The 24,518-nt window shown below is 38.4% G+C and overlaps 1 protein-coding gene across 9 annotated transcripts; it reads left to right on the top strand.

Moving 5' to 3' along the window:
* Positions 1-10,400: 10,400 nt before the first annotated feature.
* Positions 10,401-23,263, top strand: tpm1 (tropomyosin 1 (alpha)). 9 transcript variants are annotated; one of them, XM_060886896.1, is made up of 10 exons: positions 10,401-10,649; positions 10,981-11,106; positions 11,294-11,419; positions 15,197-15,330; positions 16,124-16,241; positions 16,884-16,954; positions 17,776-17,851; positions 18,184-18,246; positions 18,326-18,395; positions 22,444-23,263. In XM_060886896.1, the coding sequence occupies exons 1-10, from the start codon at positions 10,536-10,538 to the stop codon at positions 22,524-22,526; spliced, it is 981 nt and encodes a 326-aa protein (XP_060742879.1). In that variant the 5' UTR covers positions 10,401-10,535; the 3' UTR covers positions 22,527-23,263. The 9 variants fall into 9 exon arrangements, with proteins under 9 accessions (XP_060742879.1, XP_060742874.1, XP_060742880.1 ...); XM_060886891.1 differs by lacking the exons at positions 10,981-11,106; positions 22,444-23,263 and adding exons at positions 19,124-19,202; positions 20,474-20,703; XM_060886897.1 differs by lacking the exon at positions 22,444-23,263 and adding an exon at positions 19,124-19,206.
* The last annotated feature ends 1,255 nt before the right edge of the window (positions 23,264-24,518 follow it).

Consider the following 24,518-nt stretch of genomic DNA (forward strand, 5'->3'; position numbering starts at 1 on the left):
AATAATGCCCCTGTTATGTTACCATATTCTGTATTATACAGATGCTAACACATCTACCCCTGAATGTTTATCCTCTTCTCTGTACCATCACTGTCAAGGGGTCTAGCAGCAAACTGTTGGTCAGTTCATTTTTTCAAAGTGAAGATGGATATACTTAATCTGAGTCAGCACTAATGCTAGATTTATATCAGGCTGTTAAAAGCCCTTGCTAATTTTGGACACTGCTATAAAACTGAGGAGGAGGTAATAACAAGTGCCTCTGCACAGCTGGGACATGCTGAAAAATGGTTGCCAACACACCCAGGGTTCCACTGTTTATCAAGCAAATCAGTGCTACTGCTGTTATTGGTCTGAAGCTAGTCCTATATCAACACTCTGTAATTTTAAAGAATCTCAAGCACTTTCTCTGTGTTCCTCTTTCTGCACTAAGGCTCCCCAGCAGCTATATGGGAACCAGAGGGTAAACAATTTCCATCTCATTCCTTGTGTCCAAAAAGGAAACCTCTACGTGCTGGAGGTTTTCATCAAGCTAAAGTGGCCACACTTTTTCACTTTTAGAAAGCCTTGTAGTGTAATTCTCTCTCTCTCTCTCTCTCTCTCTCTCTCTCTCTCTCTCTCTCTCTCTCTCTCTCTCTCTCTCTCTCTCTCTCTCTCTCTCTCTCTCTCTCTCTCTCTCTCTCTCTCTCTCTCTCTCTCTCTCCCCCTTTCTCTCTCTCTCTTCCTTAGGGCTGTGGCTTTCTCCACCCAGACTCTATTAAAGCTGAATAAACATGAGTGAACAAGGGCTTTGCTGAGTCTCTGGAAATGTGTTAAGGAAATGGGTCTTTCTCATTTTCGACAGCTAGCCCACATTTTTGAGGCATGGAACAATTTCCCAGATAAAGCATAGCAAGCATCTGGTCCAGGCACAACTCTCACAACAAGACTGTTTAATACCACTTTTCATGCACAGTATACTATAATTCTACTGAATTATCAGCAATTATCAATCCAGGATGAGCCTAGCTTCTCAGTCATTGCTCATTTTACTGTTCTACAGATGCCATGTTCCCCTTCCTTTGTCTCCTCTAGATGACCTGGAGGTGTTAAAGAATTGCTGACTGATTCATTTCCCATATTTCATCAGATGTTTTCTTTCATTGCTCTCCAGTAATTGGGCTTTGGTTCCAGGTTGGTTTGTCTCCACAGCTGTACTGAGTGACACAACTTGCTCAAAGCTGAAAGTTTTGTCTGGCATTATAATTGCAGGAAAGTAGTGAAAACATTCTTTAGTCCAGAATGTGGTTAGTCGTGAATGAATAAATGCTAGAGAGGCCAGTATCTAGCCTTTGCATAATGTTAAACATAATAATATCTTTTCCCTTAATAGCAGACAAGTATTTTGTCATGGAGTTTGTGTGTGATGAAGGAAAGGAAATGCCCAGTAAGGAAATGGGATTTTTTTTCCTTTTAAAGAACAAACACGTTTAAAAGTCAGGCCTTTGTTCTGTACAAATTATCAGTCTGGAGTAACTCACCCCATGCATTCCAGTGTGGTTTTGAATGAATGGCATAAGGCACACACACACACACACACTCACACACACACACACACACACACCATCTCTGCCTTACCATATGCAAGGAATGCCAAAAAGCCCCTAACCCTCACTACCTGCCTTCTCTCTGCCCTGCTTTCTATTTGCTCAGATGTTATGGCTCTTCTCCTGCCAGCCTCATGCTTGCTGTTAAAAGCATCTGCCCTTTCAATGACAGAAGTATGTAAACAGCAGCTGGTAAATTCACATGAATTGAATTTAACCGACTTTACCTGATGTCTGATGCTATACAGCATGAAGATCAGATTTATTATTGCAACCTTTTGACTTGTCTGTACTGAACATATTCACAAGCAAAAATCCTGAATCAGAACTCTCTCTGACCCACTTGTCCTCATTTAGCTTTGACAATCTATTCCAGTATGGATGAACTGATTGTGACTTATGCATGACATTAATGAGGAGTTGAACATACCATGGAGTTTTATACTACAGTGAAATGGAAACAAACAGTGAAGGGCTTGACGCTCGCTCTCACTCCATATATGGGAAGATTTGCTTTGTCTAACTGCTACATACAGTTTTAACCTTGTGACACTTCAGAGTGGAAGAACCGGGCAAATATTGATACATTCTTTCCCATGTAGTGCAATACAAATTCTGACACACACTCTAAATCACCATGTTACATCATGTGTGTTTCAGAGGAAGAATGAGCGAAAGAAATTTGGGAATCCGTTTCTCCATCAGCTTATTGTGGTCTTTAAAAAAGCAGCACTGTTTTTGTATGAGTTACTGTGGAAACACTACAATTTTCACACTTCTTGTTTATTCTTTCTAAATTAACCCACAATCAGCTGCGAGTATACAGCAGTTGCTGTGGTACACCACACCGTACCACAGCACAACATATCAAACAGGTCTCAGAACAAACCCCTTGCTCTGTCATGTTGTGGTGAGATTTTCAGTGGAGCGGTTTAAAACATCCCGTATCTACATCTGCTTGAAGAAGGCCATCAGTGCAAACACAGCCCAGATGCTGTAAAGGAATCTCTTATCTGTACAATGGAGTACAAAACCAGTTGCCAGTAAGTGCACTTTGTCTCTCCATGCTTGCCTTCCCCTCAACCCCCCTCCCTATTTTCTTCCTTTTCCTTGCCCCTTGCCTTGAATTGGAGTTGTAAAAAAGTACTAAAGTGCATTATTCCAATAAAAAGCTTAATAAGGCTTCCATTTTTTGATGGCAGACAGTCGTTATGAGTGTGATAATAGTGTAAAAAGTGTGATAAAGTGTGATAATATGGTGTTTTACAAATGACATCAAATGACATTAGGATGTTCATTGTGATGTAATAGAACATGCTTACTGTTAAGCTCTACTTTATATTATAATTATAATATTTCAATATAAATAATACTATATTTATTTACAAGTTACTTTCAATAAAATGAAATTGAATGGATTTAAGAAAAGTGTGGGAGAAAGCAAGCTGTTTATTTTAATAGACTATAATAGGGGGGAAAGGCTTGATATGAATATCTTTATTTTTTATGGGGTCATTGTTTTTGTAGAAGACAGAAAGTGTGTTGAGGTAATATTTTCTATAGAGACGAAATGCTTAACATGTTCTTTTTCAGTTACTGTTTAAGACTAGCTAATTGTATGAGATTTGGTGTAACTTAATGATTGTTTTGGTATAGGATTAATTCACGATTTAGAGAACATGGGTGAAGCCTGTGCAGACTCAGGGAGAATCAGGAACTCAGGGCAGAGTCTATGACCCTGGAGCAGACATCAACTCTATTTGCTGCAACACTATACTTTCCACAGTTTTAATTAATTCATTTATGTGATATATCATTATTATACTGTACAAATATTACATTCAAGTCATTTTTTCGTGAGATATCAGCACAAATTAAAATAAAAGAAATGGCTATATGTGTGCGTATATGTGTGTGTGTGTGTGTGTGTGTGTGTGTGTGTGTGTGTGTGTGTGGCCACCTGCCAATAGAAAGATACCTAAGCACATAGGATTTTTGTGTATCTGTTCCCTAAAACTTTGTTTAAAGTTGTTAAACCGTAGATATAATTTTTTTCATTCATCATTCATTCATATATATTCAGCAGCTGCTTCCTGGTCAGGGTGCATCAGATCCAGCGTCTATCCTGAGAAAACAAGGGGACAAAAGTGAATACACCCTGAACAACAGATAAATCCACCTACTTACATGTTTTTGGGAGGTATGAGGAAACCAGTAAACTCACAGGAAACCAAAACAGACATAGGGATAACATTAAAAACACCACCCACACAAGTAACACAAGTTTATGATGGAAGCACCGAAGCTCGAGCTCTGGGGTAGCAACATTACCCACTGAGGCACCATGCTGCCTGAGAATTTTCAAATATATTACATTTTCTTTTACTGAATTTGGCCGATGCTTTATCCAACAAACCTAAGAACTTATTTGTAGTCTCAAAAAAATATCCTCATGCTAGAACAAATAGGTCAGAGTCTAAACATACTATCAAGCTAAAACCCTGTTATATAAGAGTTAACCGTTTAAAGAAAATAGTACAGCAAAACCTGGGCCTTCGTTATTTGTTTAAAAGACAGCCAGTGGCTCAGCTGTCCGGGGAATGACAGACAGGCGAAGATCATTCCACCACCTGGGTGTCAGAGAAGAGAAGAGTCCTGAGGCATTTAGTGTAAATAAATGATGCAATTTATTTGTCTTAAACATTTTACTTATTTAACACAATACTGATCTAGATTTATATTTTCACTTTCATATTTTTCTACTAGTTTCACTGTAGTAATTAGTGAATAATATGCTTTAGAATTATTGACTTGATAATATTTTGAGAATATAAAAGGTTAGGAAATTGAGTCATGAAACTGGAGGTTAAATCTTGGTTCTTTAAATGTGGGTTTGAAGACCAGACCCAATTATGAAGATATGTCCTTCCTGTCCATCACCCCCCTACCTCCCCACACAAATGATACACATATCTGTGGCTAAATCAGATTACCCAATTTCCTCCTTTCCCTCTCAGCTGTATGTCAGGGGAAGACTATAACATTGAGGGAAGAGATGTTGAGGCCACAGCTATTTCACCATAACTGCTGTAGGAAGTTATGAGTCTGGAGAAGAAAAAGAACAAAACCTTCACATAAACCACTGCCTACTGATGACCGCCTGTGAGTCCTTGGAATGGATTGTTATTCTGTTCATTACTTCATGACATTTTCACATTTTTGTCTCTGTGTCTCTGTGAATGTGAATTTGGTCAAATATTGAACAGGTTGTTTGCTTTCCAGCCCAATCACTTTACTTCTCTACATTTTTCATGAGGAGGATATTTGCTTCAGTGGATACAAGCTATTGACTGGAAAGGATAGGAGTGTAATGTGAGACATGATTTGTCAATTTAGTTCCTCTTATCATAAATATAGTGAGATTATGGATTACTGGATGATTTGGATTAACAATGTTGCTGTCAGGTCAGTGCAAACATGAAACTTCTATCCTGGTCTTTTTCTGTGAGCTTTCCTGTGAAAGAAGCATTCTTAGTGGGCTTGGGCTTGAAAAAGCCTCCTTTAAGACTAATTTACTCACCAGACTGCCAAGCATTTCCTTCTGGATGACTGCTAGCAGACCATCTCAATCACAGCTGATCTCTCGTTTGCAAACATCTCACAGAGATTGAATGCTAGCAAGCTTCTTAATAGGCCTTCATGGGCAGTCACCAGTCTAAACATGTTGCCCTTTTATCAGTAGGTTTGTGAGAACATTAAAAGAAGATCAGCAGTGAACAAATGGCATTTTCCAAGTGACCAACAGAGTCAATATAATAAGCACCACATGTTTACAGAATCAGCAGTAGCATTATCTGATTCTGCATTAGAGAAAATGTGAAAATCTGTGCTGGCATGAAAGTACTAGAGGAGGACATGTGCCATGATTTTAGTCTGAAAATAGAGTTCAGATTGGAGTCAATAATAGAAACATTAACAAAGTAAATACCTTTTTTCAAACACATAACTGACCATCTAAAGCAGTTTAATCTGTTGTCTGTATATTGCCCTTACATAGATCATGTGTGTGTTATACAGAGTGGTAGGTTTGACAGCTCTATCATGTTACAAATGGCAGAAATTCCATCCCCCAGACTCTCACTCTCTGCTGCCTCCATTTGCTGGGCTCAGTGATTATGTCCCGTGTAAGTAGCTAATACCCCCCAGAGCAAGCGCATACAGCTCCTTGCTTAATATTTTTTAACGTATATATCCACCACAGGATGACATAGGCCTTCTCAGATGGTTAGACAAGAGACTCCTCAGAGTCCTGCTTATTCAGTCACTCAGTCATGTCTGGGGAGTTTAAACCAGCTCAGTTCTGTCTACAGGAGATGTGTGACTAGGTACAAGATAATAGGGATTCGGTGTGTTTAAGTGTGAATGTTGTTCTAAAGTCAGATTTGTCCATGTGGAATTTGAGTGATGGCTTATGATGGCTTATGATGGTTACTTATGTGGTAGGAAGGAAGTAATTGGGTTTAGGGAGGATAGGGTTAGATTAAGATGTTCTCTTGGTTGTGTTAGAAAAAACATTCCTGTTTTTAAATACAGACAACATCTGTGTCTTCTTGTGTCAGTGACCTCGTTTTAGCTGGTCAAGGCTTGTAAGATCTCTCTGTAGAGCTGTTGTCACTGCATATGGTTCTGTGCTGTAAGGAGCCAGAATTGGTTGAATGTTTGTGCAAAGAAATTTACTGGGGGCCTATAAAGTATAGACATTATCCAAACTGGGCTCATAGCCAGTTCCATAATCAGAGACTGAAGATGGGAAAGCAAAGGCTGAAACCATAGAACATGATGCTGCTATGACTAAACAAGGAAAAGCATTAAACGCAGGAACGAGACAAGGCAAGAAGATAGGTGATAATAAGTGGGGAACATAAATGACAACATAAACTTACATATCCTCAAATCTATTCTTAGTACTAAACTAAATTCATGTACTGTAACTTCCTCATTACAAGGATTGCAGTAATGTTTCATTGTACTTTCTAGCATGCTCATCTCTGCATGCTTACTCTTACTGCATTTGAAGGAAATCTTATGAATCTCAGAGAACACAATCTTCTGTACACATAATTGCAAAGAAAACAGGAGATGGTTTAAACCCGTGTTATTCTGTTATTCCAATGAGACATTCCCAAGGGCCAAAAGTCTCTTATAAACATTGCTTAGCTTCCTTCTCTCTAGTCTTGAAGGATTATGGCAAGTGCCCCAAATTATTGGACCCTTACAAGATCAGCATACTGATAAACAGCAGATTAGCACAAAAAGATGAATTAAACTATGAATACTTCATTTTCACTCAGGAAATTCCTGATGGTAATCCTCTGATATCTCTGATTATTGATGTTTTTCGGTTGTCTGTCATCTGTCAAACCTTCTGTAGTAAGTCTTAATAAATGTCTGACTAAAATGCGTTACACATAAATATTTCACAAGTTATAACAAATTTGAATTAGATAGATTGCATTCTGGTGGGATGAGACTTTTCCCAAAATCTATGGTCACTGTAAAATGGTAGCATGAGCATGGACCTGAACACTCACTTTTTCTCTTGCTTTTGGGTCCACAAAATTGTGACCTGATACTATATATTGTTGTCTATATTATATTCCAAATTTGATTTAAATCTCTATTATATTATATTCATCACTGGGTTCCAACATGTTTTGGTGATTTGAGACAAATTGAATGGAATCAAACTGAATGGAATTTGTCTTGGTTGTTAAGCTCTTGTTGTGCTTATAGAGATTATACATTCACTCACTCATTTTCTACCGCTTATCCGAACTATCTCAGGTCACTGTGAGCCTGTGCCTATCTCAGGCGTCATCGGGCATCAAGGCAGGATACACCCTGGTATGGAGTGCCAACCCATCGCAGGGCACACACACACACTCTCATTCACTCACGCAATCACACACTACAGACAATTTTCCAGAGATGCCAATCAACCTACAGTACCATGCATGTCTTTGGACCGGGGGAGGAAACCGGAGTACCCGGAGGAAACCCCCGAGGCACGGGGAGAACATGCAAACTCCACACACACAAGGCAGAGGCAGGAATCGAACCCCCAACCCTGGAGGTGTGAGGCGAACGTGCTAACCACTAAGCCACCGTGCCCCCTGAGATTATACATTACAGTAGATAACAAATAGAAGTACACAGACAACACTGTGAATATAGCACAAATTTAATATGAACAGAAGTGGATACTACGTAGACTACGTACACAAAAAAGGTGAGAGGAATAAAATGCTGTCAGTGACACAGTTATGTTTGAGAGGCAATTGAATTTGGCTATGTGCTTTAATACTTTTCAGTTTAGACTCCTTCCTGATAAATGCTGACACTTTCACTTCATGTGTATTTTTCAATTTTCATATTAAGTGAAAAGCATGAAAGCATTTAAACAATTACAAATGTTGAGGCTTACACTGTAATGTATAATAATATGCACAGGATAATGTTAATATTGATAATGTTAATGTTGATATTCGTGTAAAATTCATGTGAGGATTTTTAATCATTTTAAAAAGGAATTCTTGCAGACTTGATTTTTTTCATGAGTTGATTAGTGGTCTTTTTAAACTACTGTGACCCTTTCATGCCTGTAAAATTATAAAGGGTTTCTTTCTGTTATATTGAATTTAATCTATAGGCCACTTCAGGAATGGATTTAGGAAAGCAGTATATTGTAACACTTTCACAGTCAATTCAGAGGATTCAATGGCATTTTTAATTTTTCATACCATACAGTATGTGCCTTTAAAAACAAGTTAGATTTTTGCATCACTCCTGCCATCTGAGATTACACAAACAGTCTAATACTTGTTCAGTGTGTCATACTCACAATGACACATTGACCTTGTAGTCTAAGACAAAATAATCTGATTAAGCCTTTTAGAAAGAATTTACTTACTTACACAGTGCAAGGCATCACAAACTATTTCAAAGGAAAAATTAGAATTTGGAAAGGCTGACAGATGTCTGGACTGGTCAAAACTGACCAAAGAAAAATAAATAGAACAACTAAATTGCTTTTGTCGCTGATGGAATGTGGAAACAGAGCTCATATTTTGTCCCAGACTACGTTTGTTCTCCTTTAAAGTCTCTGAATTCTTTTAGATCTTGGCAATGTGTAGATGGTTAGTATGTTTGCCTTTCACCTCCAGGGTTGGGGGTTCGATACCCACCTGTGGCATACATTTTCCCCAGTGCTTCATGGGGTTTTCCTTTGTGTACTCTGGTTTTATAATGACATTTTTTTTCCTGTTTGGCATCTTTAAATTGTCCACGGTGTGTGAGTGTCTGTGTGATTTTGCCCTGCAATTGTCTGGCACCCTGTCCACCCCCACCTTGTGCCCTGAGTTCCCTGGGATAGACTCCAGACACTCTGTGACCTGCATAGGATAAGTGGTACAGAAAATGGAAGATTGGATAGTTTTTAACTCACCCTACACAAGAACTTGTTATGCCAGAACTTGTTACGTGTTAGGATGGCCATGCAAAATTATTTTTTCTTTACCCAGGTTACTAGTAATTAAATTGTCTCAATTTTATTGATTCTTCCTTTACGTTATATACCTGAATCCACTATTAAATGATCGGTTAGTTGATCCATTTCAAACCTGCGAAAGAAATATTCTGAAATAGGCTATAATTTCCCAAATGAATGCACTAAAGTCTTAAACTGTTGTAAAGGTAGGAATACAAAATGTCTGCATGAAACACAGATAAATAGCACACATCTAAAAGAGGCTAAAGCTGTGTTGTTTAAGACGAGGATTATTTTAGAGGCTTATACTGTATGTGACTTTAGCCATTTGGTCAGGGTGTCTTAAAGGAAATTTACAGACTGCAGCAGGTGTCAGAAGGAGTCTAGCCTAAAAATACCCAGAGTCGTATCCTCAGAGAAGACATCAGACCTGAAGGAAAACAAACACCACAGTGAGATCAGAGTCTTTCAAGAAAAACTAATATACAGTAGGTGTTTTCAATACTTACAGAATTAATATATCTGCATATTCTCATTCTGGAGCTTCGGAAGCTCTTGATGTGGTCATTGTAATTACATAACCTACCTTTACAAGTGGTCTTGGCCCATAGGCTGCACAGACAAAACTTATAGGTTATCACAGGCAGACATATATCAGCTAAAATCTATCCAAACTCAAGTTTGACAACAAGCAACCTAAGAGACTTGATATCCATTCTGTCACCAGCTTGTCCTCATCACATTCTGAGCACTTAAAGCCACGAACTGAAGGCTTCCCTAGAGATTGACACATTTTAGCAGGATTTAGATAAAGCCCATTGTGGACGCCTTGCTGAAGAGCACACGCGCACCTACTGACACTTTCTAATGATGTAGATATACAGGTGCCCCCTTTCTTCTTATGGACGCCTGAGTCGTTCAAAGCCACCATGGACTTCACTAAATTCCCCTGAACAGCTTGATTCGTGGTTTGATTTCTAATACTCTCTATCAGAACAAGCAGTACGGCAACTTTTTTCCACAGCAGAGTTTCCTGCACTTTTACCGTGTTAGAAATAGGAACGTCTTGGCGCCTCCTTACCCATCACACCCCATATATAGGCATATGAATAGTCAAATGCCTAGCAGCAGCGAATCACCATGCAGATCCATAAAAAAGACAGGGCACTCCAGAAGGAACGGGCAGAGGCAGTTTCCAAAAAAGTATTGAATGTCCTGAGGAATTCAGCCCCCCTCCCGCCCCCATGTGAAAGTACATATTTGACAGGGCGCACAGAGAGCGCGCCCGCACTCCAGCTTAGCGTTCAGTTCGGTACAGACGCTCCGAGCTTAGGACCAGAACCGCCGTGTCTTTTGTGGGACGTTAACTTTTCGTGCGGCTGAAAAACACACACAAATAAGCAGCCATGGATGCCATTAAGAAGAAGATGCAGATGCTCAAGCTCGACAAGGAGAACGCATTGGACAGAGCTGAGCAGGCTGAATCTGATAAGAAGGCAGCAGAGGACAGGAGCAAGCAGGTCGGCTATATCTTTGCGGGACTTTATTGTTATCCATTAAAAAAAGGCATGAATTCTGGTGGCATGGTGTGCCTTACTCATCAATATCTCAATTATACGGATTACCCTGAGTGGATTTATAGGAACAGAAGATCAATGATAGGGTGCTAGGTTTAATTGGATAAGTAAATAGCTTTATAATGTTTATGTGATGTTCTGTAGTAGTTTAACTGTTGATCCTAAATGATCATAGAGACTCCATTAAAATGCGGTATGTGATATAACCTAAGCTTGTTTGATAATGCACGTAATTTGTTCATGAAAAAAAAATGTCGTTTGCATGCATGTGTAGCTGGAGGATGAATTAAGGGAAATGGAAAAGAAATTGCGCATAACCGAGGACGAGCGCGACAAAGTGTTTGAGGAGCTCCAAACTGCCGAGGAAAAGCTGCTGACCGCTGAGGAGGTCGCCGCAAAGGTATTCAGTTTGCCTAGTCTGCATCTAATCACTTCTTTTCTTTCTTTCCTTCTGTCTCTGTCTGTCTATCTGTCGTCTGTCTGTCTGTCTATCTGTCTGTCTGTCTGTGCACTCCTCACGCCCTGCGCTCTGCTTACTGCTATTCACCGCTGTCACCAAACAATGCGTAAAATACACCCGCACTCAGCTCGAGGACGATTTGGTAGCTCTGCAGAAGAAACTAAAGGGCACTGAGGATGAGTTGGACAAGTATTCCGAGGCTCTTAAAGATGCCCAGGAGAAACTGGAGCTGGCTGAGAAGAAGGCCGCAGATGTAAGTATAGAAAGTGAAGAGTCACCGCAATCCAGCTGCTCACTGCTTCACAGACTTTCCCCTCTATTACCTTTTCTGAGCAGACCCGTGTTCACCTTTGATGTCACCAACACACACACACACACACACACACACACACACACAAAATAATCTGTAACGCAAGGTCCTATATAAGAGGGACTTTCTGTTGAAGATTAGAATAAGCCTGAATAGCTTTTCAAAATAGTATGTGGGTTTGGATGTAGCCATAGACTTGGGGATCCAGCCAGGGCTCCTCAAAGGCTGAGCAGCCGGCCTGTTATATTTAGACTAGAGCTTTATATGGTAAAGACGCAGCACAGAGCCTTGGGATGTGTCTTCTGAGAACAAGATAAAGTCTCAGAACTCTTCATCAATCCCCGTGGACTGTTTTAATCAACCCGGTTTGCAGTGGGAAATCCCACCTATTGTCAGATTAGAATAAATCTATGACTTTTATTAACTATCTTTTTAGTCATGTTAGCAATTTCTGGTTTATTATTTGTTAATGGTAAATCATTTTTATATGAGAAAGCGAATAGTGTTTCAATGAGAAATTATACAAGGATTTAAATCTCTGTGTGAGAAACAGGTCGGTGAAGACACATTTCAGAATAGTTGGGTTTATTTGGCACTTTTGCACTTTTGTGAACAAAATATATAGCTTATTAATATGCAAGTGTTTAAAATACACACACGCGCACAAGGAAAAAAGTCTTTTTTTATCTCGATGCGCCACCTTCTGGACTAAGGATAAAATGCACTAATATAATTTACAGCTTATATATACAGCAGCTGGATTTAATCAAATTTTACGCATCTCTTCCATGTTAATTAGATGATTTATTTCATTCTGGTCATATATATATATCAGGGATAAATGGCGCCCTCTACTGGCTGATTAATTGAACTGAAAGCCTAAACCTGCTTTCCAACAGAGCATTTTTTAGTCTTTTGACAGTAATTTTGTTTAAAAATAAACAAATAAATAAATAAATATATCTCACATGAATATATATATATATATATATATATATATATATATATATATATATATATATATATATATATATATATATATATTTATAGTTTTAAAAATATTATATATATATATATATATATATATATATGTATATATGTATACATATATATATATATATATATATATATAATTTTTAAACTAAACTACCGTCAAAAGACTAAAAAAATGCTGTTACTTAGACCGCAGTTTTAGCCTTTCAGTTCAATTAATCAGCCAGTAGAGGGCGCCATTTATCCGTAAACAAATCCATAAAAGCGCCTCCTTTACGTGTATCTATTTTTTTCACATTTAGAAAAAAAAGGCTTCTTAATGGCACATCATTAACATCATGCCTAATCAGGCGATAAATTATTTACGAGTACCATTGCATCATCATCGTCGTCATTATCATCATCATCATGATAATTAGTGGTACTAGAATTAGTAGAATTAGTATTTGTATAATTTAAATTCATTAGTATCAGTGGGTTATACCAGCAATCTGGCAGCTCGATGACGTATATATTTTGGGCGTGACGACGAAAGTATGGCTACTTCCGGTGTGAAATCCACAGTCTCAGCTGAGCGTTTTCACCCAAACACTGAACAGGACGAGTGTTTGTTTTTTTCTCCTTTTGCGCTTCGCGTTCCAGGGCATTTCTGCCCTCTGAACTCGGATTTAAAATAAGCTATAATTACAAAAATCAGTCGTTCTATAGAATAATGGCTGGATTAAGCTCGCTGGAAGCTGTAAAGCGGAAAATAAAATTGTTGCAAGACCAGGCAGACGGCGCTGAAGAGAAAGTGGAGAAGCTGCAGAGGGATTTGTCTGTGGAGAGAAAAGCCAAAGAATCGGTAAGCATGTGAGAATTAAGAGGGATATTATACAGTCAAAACTGCTCATGTAGTGCCGTCGATATCTATGCAGGACTGTAGCAGGATGTCCTGAGATGAGCTTGTGTACTAACAGGCTGATTTAAAGAGGCGCGTCTCAGGCGCATGTGATGCTGCTGCTGCTGCGTAATAGTGAGCCAGCGGAATTAAGCGTCGGTGCCAAGCTCAATACCTCGGCTCATTTTACTCCATAGAATTATTCCAAATGAACAATTGTTAGGGTGGTGTTCATAAACAGTACGGGTAGAATAACGCCTGGCTTTGCTGGACCTTTTTATAATAAATACTGGTCACAAAAATACGTATATAATGAGAGTTTAGTAACGAGCACCAGAGCGCGCAAATTCTATCCGTTTTGAATTATACATTTATTTGGCCTCTGTTAAATCCGTTCTCTTGCCTATTTACTAATAGACTGTATGATTAAGACCCTGTTTTTGGTCATGTAGTATTTGGGTTGCTGTTATTTCCAACACTGAGTAGGGGTTAAAAGCTCTGTAGAAGTCGCGCTTGTTCACTAACCAGGGGCAAATCAATTGCCTTATAAGGGCAAGATGCGTCGTTCTATGCAGGAGGAGGAGGAGGAGGAGGAGGGAGAGCTAGAGCTAGATCAGCCACATTAGCTTGTAGAACACAACCAGGAAACAGCTTTAAGTGAAGCAACTGAACCAGACACCAAACCGTTGCTATTATCTGTATGTTGCTGAATACAGTTTTAGTTCAATATTAAACACCAGAGTTCACATATGAGTCATCACTAAGATATCAATACAGATGTGATACTTTGGATCTATTTCTATCAGCTGTTGTCTAGTTCCTTGTCACTGAGAACAGCTGATGTACTTTGGCCCTGGGGAATTACCTTTCTGCAAGGGGTTGGAGTCGGTTCTGACTCTGCTGTATCTACCCATGTGCAGTTGGGACATAAAAACAAAGTGATAAGTGATATTCATCAACCGATTCACAGTAAACAATAAAGGTAACGAATTGTACTTTTTCTTGTTGCCAAGGTGGTACCACAATAAACCTGCATCTCTTGGACCTTTAGCATGTAAATTTGACCTGAAAACATGAATACGTTGTACTTAAAATTAAGAGTTAATTTAAGGTATGTAACTGAACCTTAAGGGCCACTTATGTTCCATAAATGTACACCTTTTGTAGGTAACAGAGATGTACCTTTGATGGTAGCATTGCATCATCCAAGAAAAGTCCAGTTAGCACCTATATTTATGAGAGTGTTAGATATACTGCAGGTATTGACAGTATTTTAATAATACCTGACTGGCTCTCATAGGAACAGAAATGCATTAGACAGAAATGCATTTATTTTCATTTTCATTTCTCATTTTGTTGTTTTTTATTGTTGTAGTCATATTGCAAAAAAACCTCAAGGTTATATATATTTATATAGGTTTATGTCCATCAGCGTAATTGTTATAATACAGTGCCTTTCAGTTACACTGACTTTAAAACTAAATGTGGAAAGCAATCTTGGTTCAACTCGTGTAATTTACCATTGACAGAATTGTTTATTCAGCACTTTAGAGACTGTGATTACTCAGTAATGCTCTCTGATTGACCAGTAGAGTGCCCAGTCCTTTCAGATTGATTAGCACTATTGCCAACATATGCAGGATGAGAGTAAGAGGGTGTCTCAGAGGAAGTTTGACGCTGTGGGCATTCAAATGCTTAAGTAACCGGTCTATTATGTCCAGGCTCCTCTGGTTCCTTGAGTTTACTGGTGAACCCCAGCCTGTTGTGTACACACGTGTGGTGGGAAAAAGTGTAATGTGTAATTTTTATGTTTTTTTCATGCTGGTTTTTCTGTGGTCCTTCCCTAGGCTGAGGCTGATGTAGCCTCTCTCAACAGACGTATCCAGCTGGTTGAGGAGGAGTTGGATCGTGCTCAGGAGCGTCTTACCACTGCCCTGCAGAAGCTGGAGGAGGCTGAGAAGGCTGCCGATGAGAGCGAGAGGTGAGCCATGCAAAACGTTTGCCATACCATACAACAGATATGCATAAATGGCAAAAGCGCACACATAGCACTACCCTTATTTTATCCTTTATAACACTTCTCAACTTGTTCACCACAGTAACATACTCTACTGTCATACTTCCTGTAGAAGCAGTGCCTGTTAATCGACTGCATTTTGGTTCGTTGAGATTATAGTGTTCCAGTCGTCACACCCAGTTAGCCAGGATAACTGTAAATGTCTTAAAAAAAACAACTTTAAATATTCAGGATCAAGCAAAGTCGGGAAGCTTAAGGATGTTGCAGCTGCAAGCATTAAGTCATGCTTCTGGTGATGCCACTCTTTGGCCTAAACAGACGTGAGCGGTTTGTGTAGTGACACCATGGCACTGAATAAACAGCAATTCACGGGGCACAAGGCTTCCCATTCTTTGTTCGCCTCACACACAGCCCCTCTGTGTAGCACAGCCTCACACCGTCGTACACAGCTGCTCTAGGCAGAGACTTCCCTTCACTTACTAATGCATTTTTTTTTCTTTCTTTCAGTTAATGTCTGACAGTTTCCAAATAAGTTTTGGTGCGTAAACAGAGTCAAAATGGTGCGCATAAATATAGTATTTGAGTGACTGCACAATGATGGCATTGCTATCAGAGTTTAATATGTGGTTATTGCTGCAGATTGAGTTATGTTGACAGACGATACTGACCTTCATCTTACCTGGGCTGTATTTGCCATCCTCCCTTCTACCTCTCCATTTGTGTCACCGCAATTTTCTCTTATTTTGTTCCTTTACAGAGGCATGAAGGTTATTGAGAACAGGGCCCTGAAGGATGAGGAGAAGATGGAAATTCAGGAAATCCAGCTTAAAGAGGCCAAGCACATTGCTGAGGAAGCTGACCGCAAATACGAGGAGGTGAGATTCTCAGCTCATTTACTAATACACAGATGAAATGAAACAACATGAAAGATTCACTCTTGTGGTATTTACACTTTCCAAGCTGCAATTAAGTTTTGCTACGAAATTGTTTTATTTCTCATGACCGCTGAACCCATGATAGTAATTACTATAATATGAATAATTTGGAGAAATTTCTGTTATTCCCAACATATTTTTAGGAAACACTCATGTTCTTAGTTCATAGTCTCATTTCTTGCATTATTCATCATTCATGTTTGTATAAAAGCTCTGTTGCTAGCTGTGCTAACGAGTAACCTCAATCATTAGCTAGTGTCCATAATTCCCAATTAATTAGCACATGTTTTTGCAACTTTAACTACTTTAAGAACAAATGTATGGTATCTTAGTACACTCAGCTTGAAACATAACAAACACACATCAAAAGATCAAAATCAGCTCTGTGAAAGTAAAATAACAACCAATTCTCAATTTTACAGTAATTAAAAAGAATGAAATTGGACTTTGGTCTAAGTGCTGGTACCACTCTAAAATTCTAAATGTAAATGCTATCACTTTTGAATTTTATGTTATTGCATGTTAAGGTGAGCTACACGTATGTTTTGTATGTACTTCATATCCTGGCTTGTGTGTGTTCAGGTGGCCCGTAAGCTGGTGATTGTTGAGGGTGAGCTGGAGCGTACAGAGGAGCGTGCCGAGCTGTCTGAGGGGTAAGCCAGCTCACTGCTGTTTCAAGTGCAGCCTATATGACCCTACTGACCTGCTATAACGTGTTTTTGCCTGGATTTACGCAATATAGCCACATGCTACTTCCTGTCTATGAATCCAAATAATTTGCTGCTGCTTTAACGCAATTGTATTACCCTTTTATTTTGTACTTTTGCACGCACTGTTAACTTGCATGTATTCCCTGTTTGGAATGGCCTTGTGCTGTCTGTGCACATGCGCTCACAGATGCGTGCGGCGATTACAGGAAGAGATCACTGTGCTGGACCAAAACTTTAAGTCATTAAAATCAGCAGAAGTGAAGGTACTGCATACTAACACTAACACTCTGCCAGGCCTCCTCACTCTGATGTAGCCTTTACTGCTTCTGTCCTTCCAGAACAAAAAACCAAAACTTGCTTTGCTTAACCTGCTTTGTTTAGCTTTATTTTTCCCCCTTTTTAAACCCAACTAACCAAGCAGGAAGATTGTACATGAATATCTTCATGCAAACTCATTCCACATGCATAAATGATATCGGATTTATTCTTCACTTTTCACAATCCTGCTTTGTTAATGGTTTTGTTGGACATCCTGTCACCATTTATATTTCGTTTTCATTCACCTTTGGGGTTTTTTAATGATTCATATACCTTTTCCTTCCCCTTCTGTCTCTTTGTCTGACTTTCTCTCCATCCAACCAACCTGCTCTGTCTCTTTCAATCGTTCCTGTATCTTCTGTCCTCTTCATCTGTTTTTCTCTTGCTATGTTCCCTACCTCTCTTCTCTATTCCCTCTTCTTGCACCCTTTTATGTAAACCACTAGCAAATGTGCTGAGCTTGAGGAAGAGTTGAAAACTGTGACCAACACCCTGAAGTCTCTGGAGGCCCAGGCTGAGAAGGTAGGTGATTCTGACCCCCTGAAAACCCCTCTGACCTAAAAATCCTTCATCCTCCTGTGATCTGAATGGTGTAGAGTAGATCAGGGCTGTTATTGGGTTATCTGATGCAAAATACCAACATGAATGTTCGTTGTGTTCAAGTTATCACCTGTAATTAAACGGGAAATCCAGAAAATATGCTGATTTTAAAGGAGTACCTTAATTTTAATAGGTTTTATATGCAAAGTATCTACAACTGTCTCTTTTGTGTATTTTCTAGCAAACACTGCAGTGCAGGTTTAATGAATTGCTTGTCTGACTCTTGACATTTGTTTTTCTCTTTCGCTTTACAGTACTCACAGAAGGAAGACAAATATGAAGAGGAGATCAAGGTCCTCACCGACAAGCTGAAGGAGGTAAAAAAAAAAATTTATAGCTGTTATCAGAAGACTTTACACACATTTGTGTATGAGCCAATGTTTCCTCTCACCTCAGGCTGAGACTCGTGCTGAGTTTGCCGAGAGATCAGTAGCCAAGCTTGAGAAGACCATTGATGATCTGGAAGGTATGACTTTTTTCAGTGTACAGTTATGGAGTTATTATAGCTTATATGCTTTTATGCTTCAAACTTTCTCAAGCTTTCATACAATCAAAAAAGCTCCTTGCTTTTCTTTCAATTGTTCTTTATTCTTTACTATCTGATTAATAAAACTCTTCCTCTGTATACAGTTCCTAAAAAATTCTATTCTCATTGATGGACTTATAATACGTATAATTAATAGTACATAGTACATATCATTATTCTTCAGTTCCAATCTGGCCTCACATGAGACTTTGGGGCGTTTTAGACTTTATTCTTAGTTTGAGATTTAAGATTTAATCCTAAGCCACCATGTATCCATCCCTCGCGCTCTCATTTTTTATGGTTATTCATTCATCGAAGGCATTTCATAATCGTGGCCCACTGAGTTGAACATTTTGTACTGGGGGGGTTAGTGGGGTGGGTAATATCCACAGTATCAGAGAGCCTTTCAGTAACTGAACTGTGGGCCTTGGTAATTACTATTAGTATATTTTAAGTAGGATTGAAGAATTTACCTTGGCATCATGTTTCATGTTTTTTGTTTTTGTTTTTTTTTCCTAATCTTTTCCCCCCACTCTTTCGTGCTTTGTCTGTCTTTCTCTCGGGCCTCTCATTCTACTGCTGGAATGGATGCTTCACCCACCTCATCACCTCCTTGTCACCTCTATCCTTCCCTATCCCCTTTCCTTTCCCTTCGCCCCACCCAAAAGATGAGTTGTATTCCCAGAAACTCAAGTACAAAGCGATCAGCGAGGAGCTGGACCACGCCCTCAACGACATGACTTCAATGTAATTCATGCACTCTGTTTGCCTTTGCTTTCTGCCTGCCCATCCTCCCGTCCCCATCTACTTTCCTCCATCTTTACCCAATCACCCCATCTCTCTGACTGTGTGACCTTGTTCCTGTAATTCACCAGCTGTATCTCCTTTAAAAACAAATCCTGCTATATCTGTTCCTTGGCAAGATCAATGGCTGCTGTTACTGTTACTGCTCCTCTTGAAAGATAGTTCACTTCTGATTGTCTGCAGCATGTTCACGCCTCTGCACACTCTGTGGTAAAGGCTGTGAATGTGTGCTAGTCATGCAGTTTCCTTTCTCTTATGTCTTAATAGTAGTGTAGTCATAAATTTGTCATTTGTGACGAGGAGCCACTATGTAATATGTTCAACAGTGAAGCCAGATTTTGTGAAAGCAGTGTATAGTAGTGTGCTGTTTCTATAACCTCTGTATGAATTTTAAAACATGTTTAATCAAGATTGTTAACCTTGACTTAGCGCATGTACACAGCTAAACTGAAGGATAGTTAAAGGGGAAGCATGTAGGTGAAATCTGTACCAGGTTGCTGTGTGTATCGTCTGTAGCTAGCCCTGTTCCTACTAACAGTGTGTGCTTGGTGTACCTCAGTTCAACATAGTGTTTGAGACTGAGATGACAGTGTGCAGTATGTAGTTGTCCTTTATGCTTGGCCTGTAAGTCTGTTGGTAAGTCTGTGTGTTTGAGAAAGCAGGTTACGGTCTTTAGCGTTTTACAGGGTCGTTAATAATAGAAGTTTGCGAAAACACTCGGCTGTTATAGGAAAAGTAACCACTGTGTCTGAATTAATGGATGGGTTATTTTTTTGTAACAAAATGAGAGAGTACGATTTATTTAATGTGCTTTTAAATTATTTTATTTATTTTTTTTATCAGACCATCATGTGTAGCATGCACTATGTTACTATAGAAACCATAATATATTAGAACAAGCACAGTGAACTACCGCAATTCCATAGGCATCATTTTCTGACACACTGTAATTTTATACACTATACTTTCTAAAGATTGAAAATGGAAAAATTTTATATATTACTGACCCTTTATCAATTGCCTGTTTAGAAGTGTGCGATTGTGTGAGAGCGGAAATAACCATTGTGCCCCCTGAGCAATGTCTCTGTGATGGACATTGTGGCTCATGTTTGCAGTGCCCCTTTTCTTCTCCTTACTGGTGTGTGCTGTGCATCGTCTCAGCCTCACAGCGAGGCCTCCTCATCACCTTCTCTCTGCTCCTTTTCCCTGCACAGATAAATTGTTTACACCCCATCAAAGACGCCTCCTGTCGGCTGAGCGGTATCACCCTGCTCTCTCCAGCCTTCTGTTCCTTTTTTCCTCTTCACCTGTCTGTTTCCCCCCCTCATTTCTTCTGTCTCCTTCTCTCCTTCAGTGTTGGTTTGTTTCCCCCCTCTCTTGTACAGAACCTTTGATTCTTTCTGCATTGTGTAAAAATAAACATTCTTCCTTCTCTGTAAAACTATATCTCCTCACTTTTTGTCCTTTTTTTCTTTGTTCTTTTTCGCTGTCTTATTTTCATTTCTATGTGCTTTAATTTATTTGAGTGGCTATAATAAAATCAAGATGGCCTGCTAGTACCTCCTGCATTTTATTTCCTTCATATGGTAACCATTCAAAGGAGAACACTGGTAATAAAGCTGGAGTGTGTTTTCTATAAGAGACTACAAACCTACACTGTGGCTTAACCGCATTTACATATATACAAATCCATTTGATCTCATTCACATGTATGAGACTGAGCCTGTTCACACTCCTATAAGATGTCACGCAGTAGGTTTATTATAGAGATTATATTAAAGCCCACTGCATTATCTGTGATATTTGTAATTGAAGATGAGCTAAAAGATACTTTTAAACGTTCTTGCTTTCTGAATTATAAACATGAACCCTCAACATTACTCTTATCAGCAAAGGATATACTTTTAATATCACCCTGAAATTGATTTATGTTCTTGAAAGTAATACTTAGTAGTTGGCAAGCAGAATAAGACTATTAAAAAAACTCCTTGGGTAAATTTGCATTAACAATAATGAACCTTCCTGAGCAGCTTGATCTGTCACTTTTCTGTATAGTAGTTGCATGTTATTTAATATCCTGTGGAAAACTAAAAATAGTTTTATGAGACAAAATGGATACCAGTTATCTTTGTCCTTAATTGCACTTTACTATTAATTATTAATGATTGCATGCAAATTTTGTTTATTTGATGTGTATGTACATGTCAGAATAAATCTCCCATGGTGCGTTTAAATAATGAATTTCTATAGTGCATTTAGTGCTGCAGTGTTTTTCTTCCAGATTTGTGTTTCTCATGCTCCCATCACACCTGATCTACTTAAGATAATGAATAGTGCCTCCTGAGTTGAAAAATGTTCAATGTGTTCGAGGTGGGAAAACACCGAAGTGTGCATGACAGAGGGGACTCCAGGACTAGTGTTGGGAAAGACCATGTCACTGTTTACAATCCTTTCTTTCTCCACAGAGGAAAATATTTCCCTTTTAGTCCATTCTGTAAATGTTCTGTTCTTATCAAGGTAGAGTCCATCGAATTTGTACTAACTTTTCTTGACTACCTTCTTCACTGTAGCTGTTTTTTTTTAGTCCTCTCTTTCACTTTCTTGTCTGTTTTTTCTTCCCTAACCTGCTGCCTGACTGCACAGACCGTCTCTACCGGCAACTTGAGAAAAACCGTTTTCTCTCTTGTGAACTAGGACTGGCCTTGAATGAGGACTAATCCTAGTGTGAATTGTTTTGTTCCATATTAATAACCAAGTGATGTATGATTTTACACTGTGTGGGCTTACACTATTTATGAAAAATATACAATCTAATATGTTAATCATACTCACAGCCCTGGTACAAGTGTCTGTGATCTAGCACTGTGTTAATGATGTCTTAAAATCTGCAAAACATTGCTTATGCACGCCGTAGTTATCAAGCATGCCTTAAATAAACCGAGATAGTGTGTCGCCTTTAATTACTGATCAGTGTTTCATGGTTTCAAAGTTCCTCATCTGTCTCTTAGAGAGGAACAAGAACCAATATATTTTATTGCTTAACTGAATAACAATGTGTGCATTTCTAAAGCAACATATTTTTTACTGAACACCAGTGTAGCTGAAGTACCTGTGCATGCTCTGTTTTGTCCTAATTGATCACTGATGGTATTAATGTTGTTTTTAACACTTGATGTTCTAACAGAGAAACTGTCACATGCTAAAGAAGAGAACCTCGATATGAACCAGATGTTGGAACAGACTCTTATGGAGTTGAATAATATGTGAAAGACCTGTACACCTGACGATGTCTGCATTTTTGTAACTTTTGAGTGGTTTCCTTTTTGTTACCAAATTGCAAGACGTGCCATATGTAACAACATTTTGTTCTACACTCATTGTTTTTAAAGTAATATTCTGGTTCTTGTTCATTTTTATTCTGGTTATGCACATGCTTTGTCATTTCTATAAGAAATAACAAAGTCTGCCAAAAAAAAATATATATATATATAATTTGCACTTAAGCCTCAATGTATGCACATTCTGAAAGTGGACACGGTTGAGTCTTAAGCCAAGTTTAGAATGAAGTAGATGTATTTTAATTATCCAAAGATTCCTTTAAAGTGTACATTTGGATTAGGTTTCCAACATGTACACTGGTGCTACTGTGAAGACAAAGGTCGAGCAGTTTGTAGCTTTTACATATCAAATCACCTTAGCAGTTTGGTTTAGGCTTTTACTTGGGGGTCAGTTGTAGCCCTAGCAAGAAAGGTCCCACAATCCAGTGTCTGTTTATTTTCAGCTTTAACTCAGTGCAAAATGCCAGACAGCATTATCTTTAGATTTTTTTATTTTTTTGCCCCATAATGAAACCAGTATGGGTCAAACACCTATGTTAAGTTGAAAGATAAATCACATTTGGTTGTGCCTCATACATTTCAAAAAGCCATTTTAAATATAGATGTATTAAATGTGTCATATCTAAAATGTACAAAGCTAAATCTAAATAAAACTACACAATTTTAGATTTTCTAAAGCCTGGGGTCTTTATTTACATATATTTTAACATTCAAATATGTCTGAGGTAACACAGTCTCTTTTCCTCATTGCCTTTCTGTGTACATTGCACAGATGTAAATAACTTCTGTCTTCCACTTTTTGGTTTATTAATTTTGAAAGCTTAGCTTTAGTAGAGTATTGTGGCCAACAACTGAAAATTGGGCTTTAGCCTTTCTAAAATGACAATGTATTTGTAACACACCAAGGATGAGTAACTGGTGAGTGTAAGAGGTAGTTACTAGTACATAGACAGTATAGATGCTACTATTAAAGTAGCTGTTCTGTTGCTGTGTGGAATTTGTCAGCCTTTCTTGTCCATCAGTGTAAAGGGGCCAACGTAGGACCACCACAGACCATACCTATAAAGCATAACCAGTAAGGAAGTGTGAACCTTTTTCATTATTATTATTATTAAAAACTGGGTTGTGTGTTGTATTATCATTATGCAAAAATGGGATTATACACATCATGGAAATGTACGAATCACCATGTGGATATCAGCATAAATATGTGCAACTTGGACAGTTAAAATATTTCAAGAGCATTGTGATCACATCTGTTACCTTTAACAGGAATGATCTATACTTGTGAAGTCAAACCTGTCTCCAGAACACAACTACAAACATGCATTATAAATTAGATAGTTACACAAGCACATTTTTAAAAAATATCTCTTTGTTAGCTTATAAATAAGCTACAGTCAGCAGTGCCAGAGAAGGAGGGAGCAGAATAAGGGCAGTTAAGCTGACTTTGGAGCTCTAATCAATCAGTGAATTTGGCTTTTAATCAATCATTCCCTGGTTCAAAGACATTGTATATTCAGTACGTTTGTTTTTCAACCTTTGTATCAATAAAATGTATTTATTTAGTTTTATATAGGAAAAAATACACAAAGCTAGAATTGTCATTTCAGGGGCTCTGATCTGTCTGTCTGTTGTCACTGAGCTAACTTTAGCTATCCCTGTTTCTTTAAGCTCAAAATCTAAATTCTTACTGTGTTTTGAATCGCGATATTTTTCAAAGTAAAAGACCCCGTTAGTGTGTGAAATATAACGTTTTAATTAAACGTCAAATAATAATAGTTATTATTATTATTATTATGACGTCTATACTGAAAACCATGTGTTTTATTCTTAATAAATAATCCAATCGTAATTTATATGCATTTATTTGCGGTGAGTTTTACACCATTCTCATTCTAATCATTCTCAATATCCCATA

The sequence above is a fragment of the Tachysurus vachellii genome, chromosome 14, assembly GCF_030014155.1.
Source record: "Tachysurus vachellii isolate PV-2020 chromosome 14, HZAU_Pvac_v1, whole genome shotgun sequence".
Taxonomy (NCBI): Eukaryota; Metazoa; Chordata; class Actinopteri; order Siluriformes; family Bagridae; genus Tachysurus; species Tachysurus vachellii.

Coding starts and splice junctions, on each gene's coding strand:
- tpm1 (XM_060886896.1), top strand. CDS start 10,536: ATGGATGCCATTAAGAAGAAGATGCAGATGCTCAAGCTCGACAAGGAG. Junction 10,650..10,980: donor CAGAGGACAGGAGCAAGCAG/GTCGGCTATATC, acceptor ATGCATGTGTAG/CTGGAGGATGAATTAAGGGA. Junction 11,420..15,196: donor CTGAGAAGAAGGCCGCAGAT/GTAAGTATAGAA, acceptor GTCCTTCCCTAG/GCTGAGGCTGATGTAGCCTC.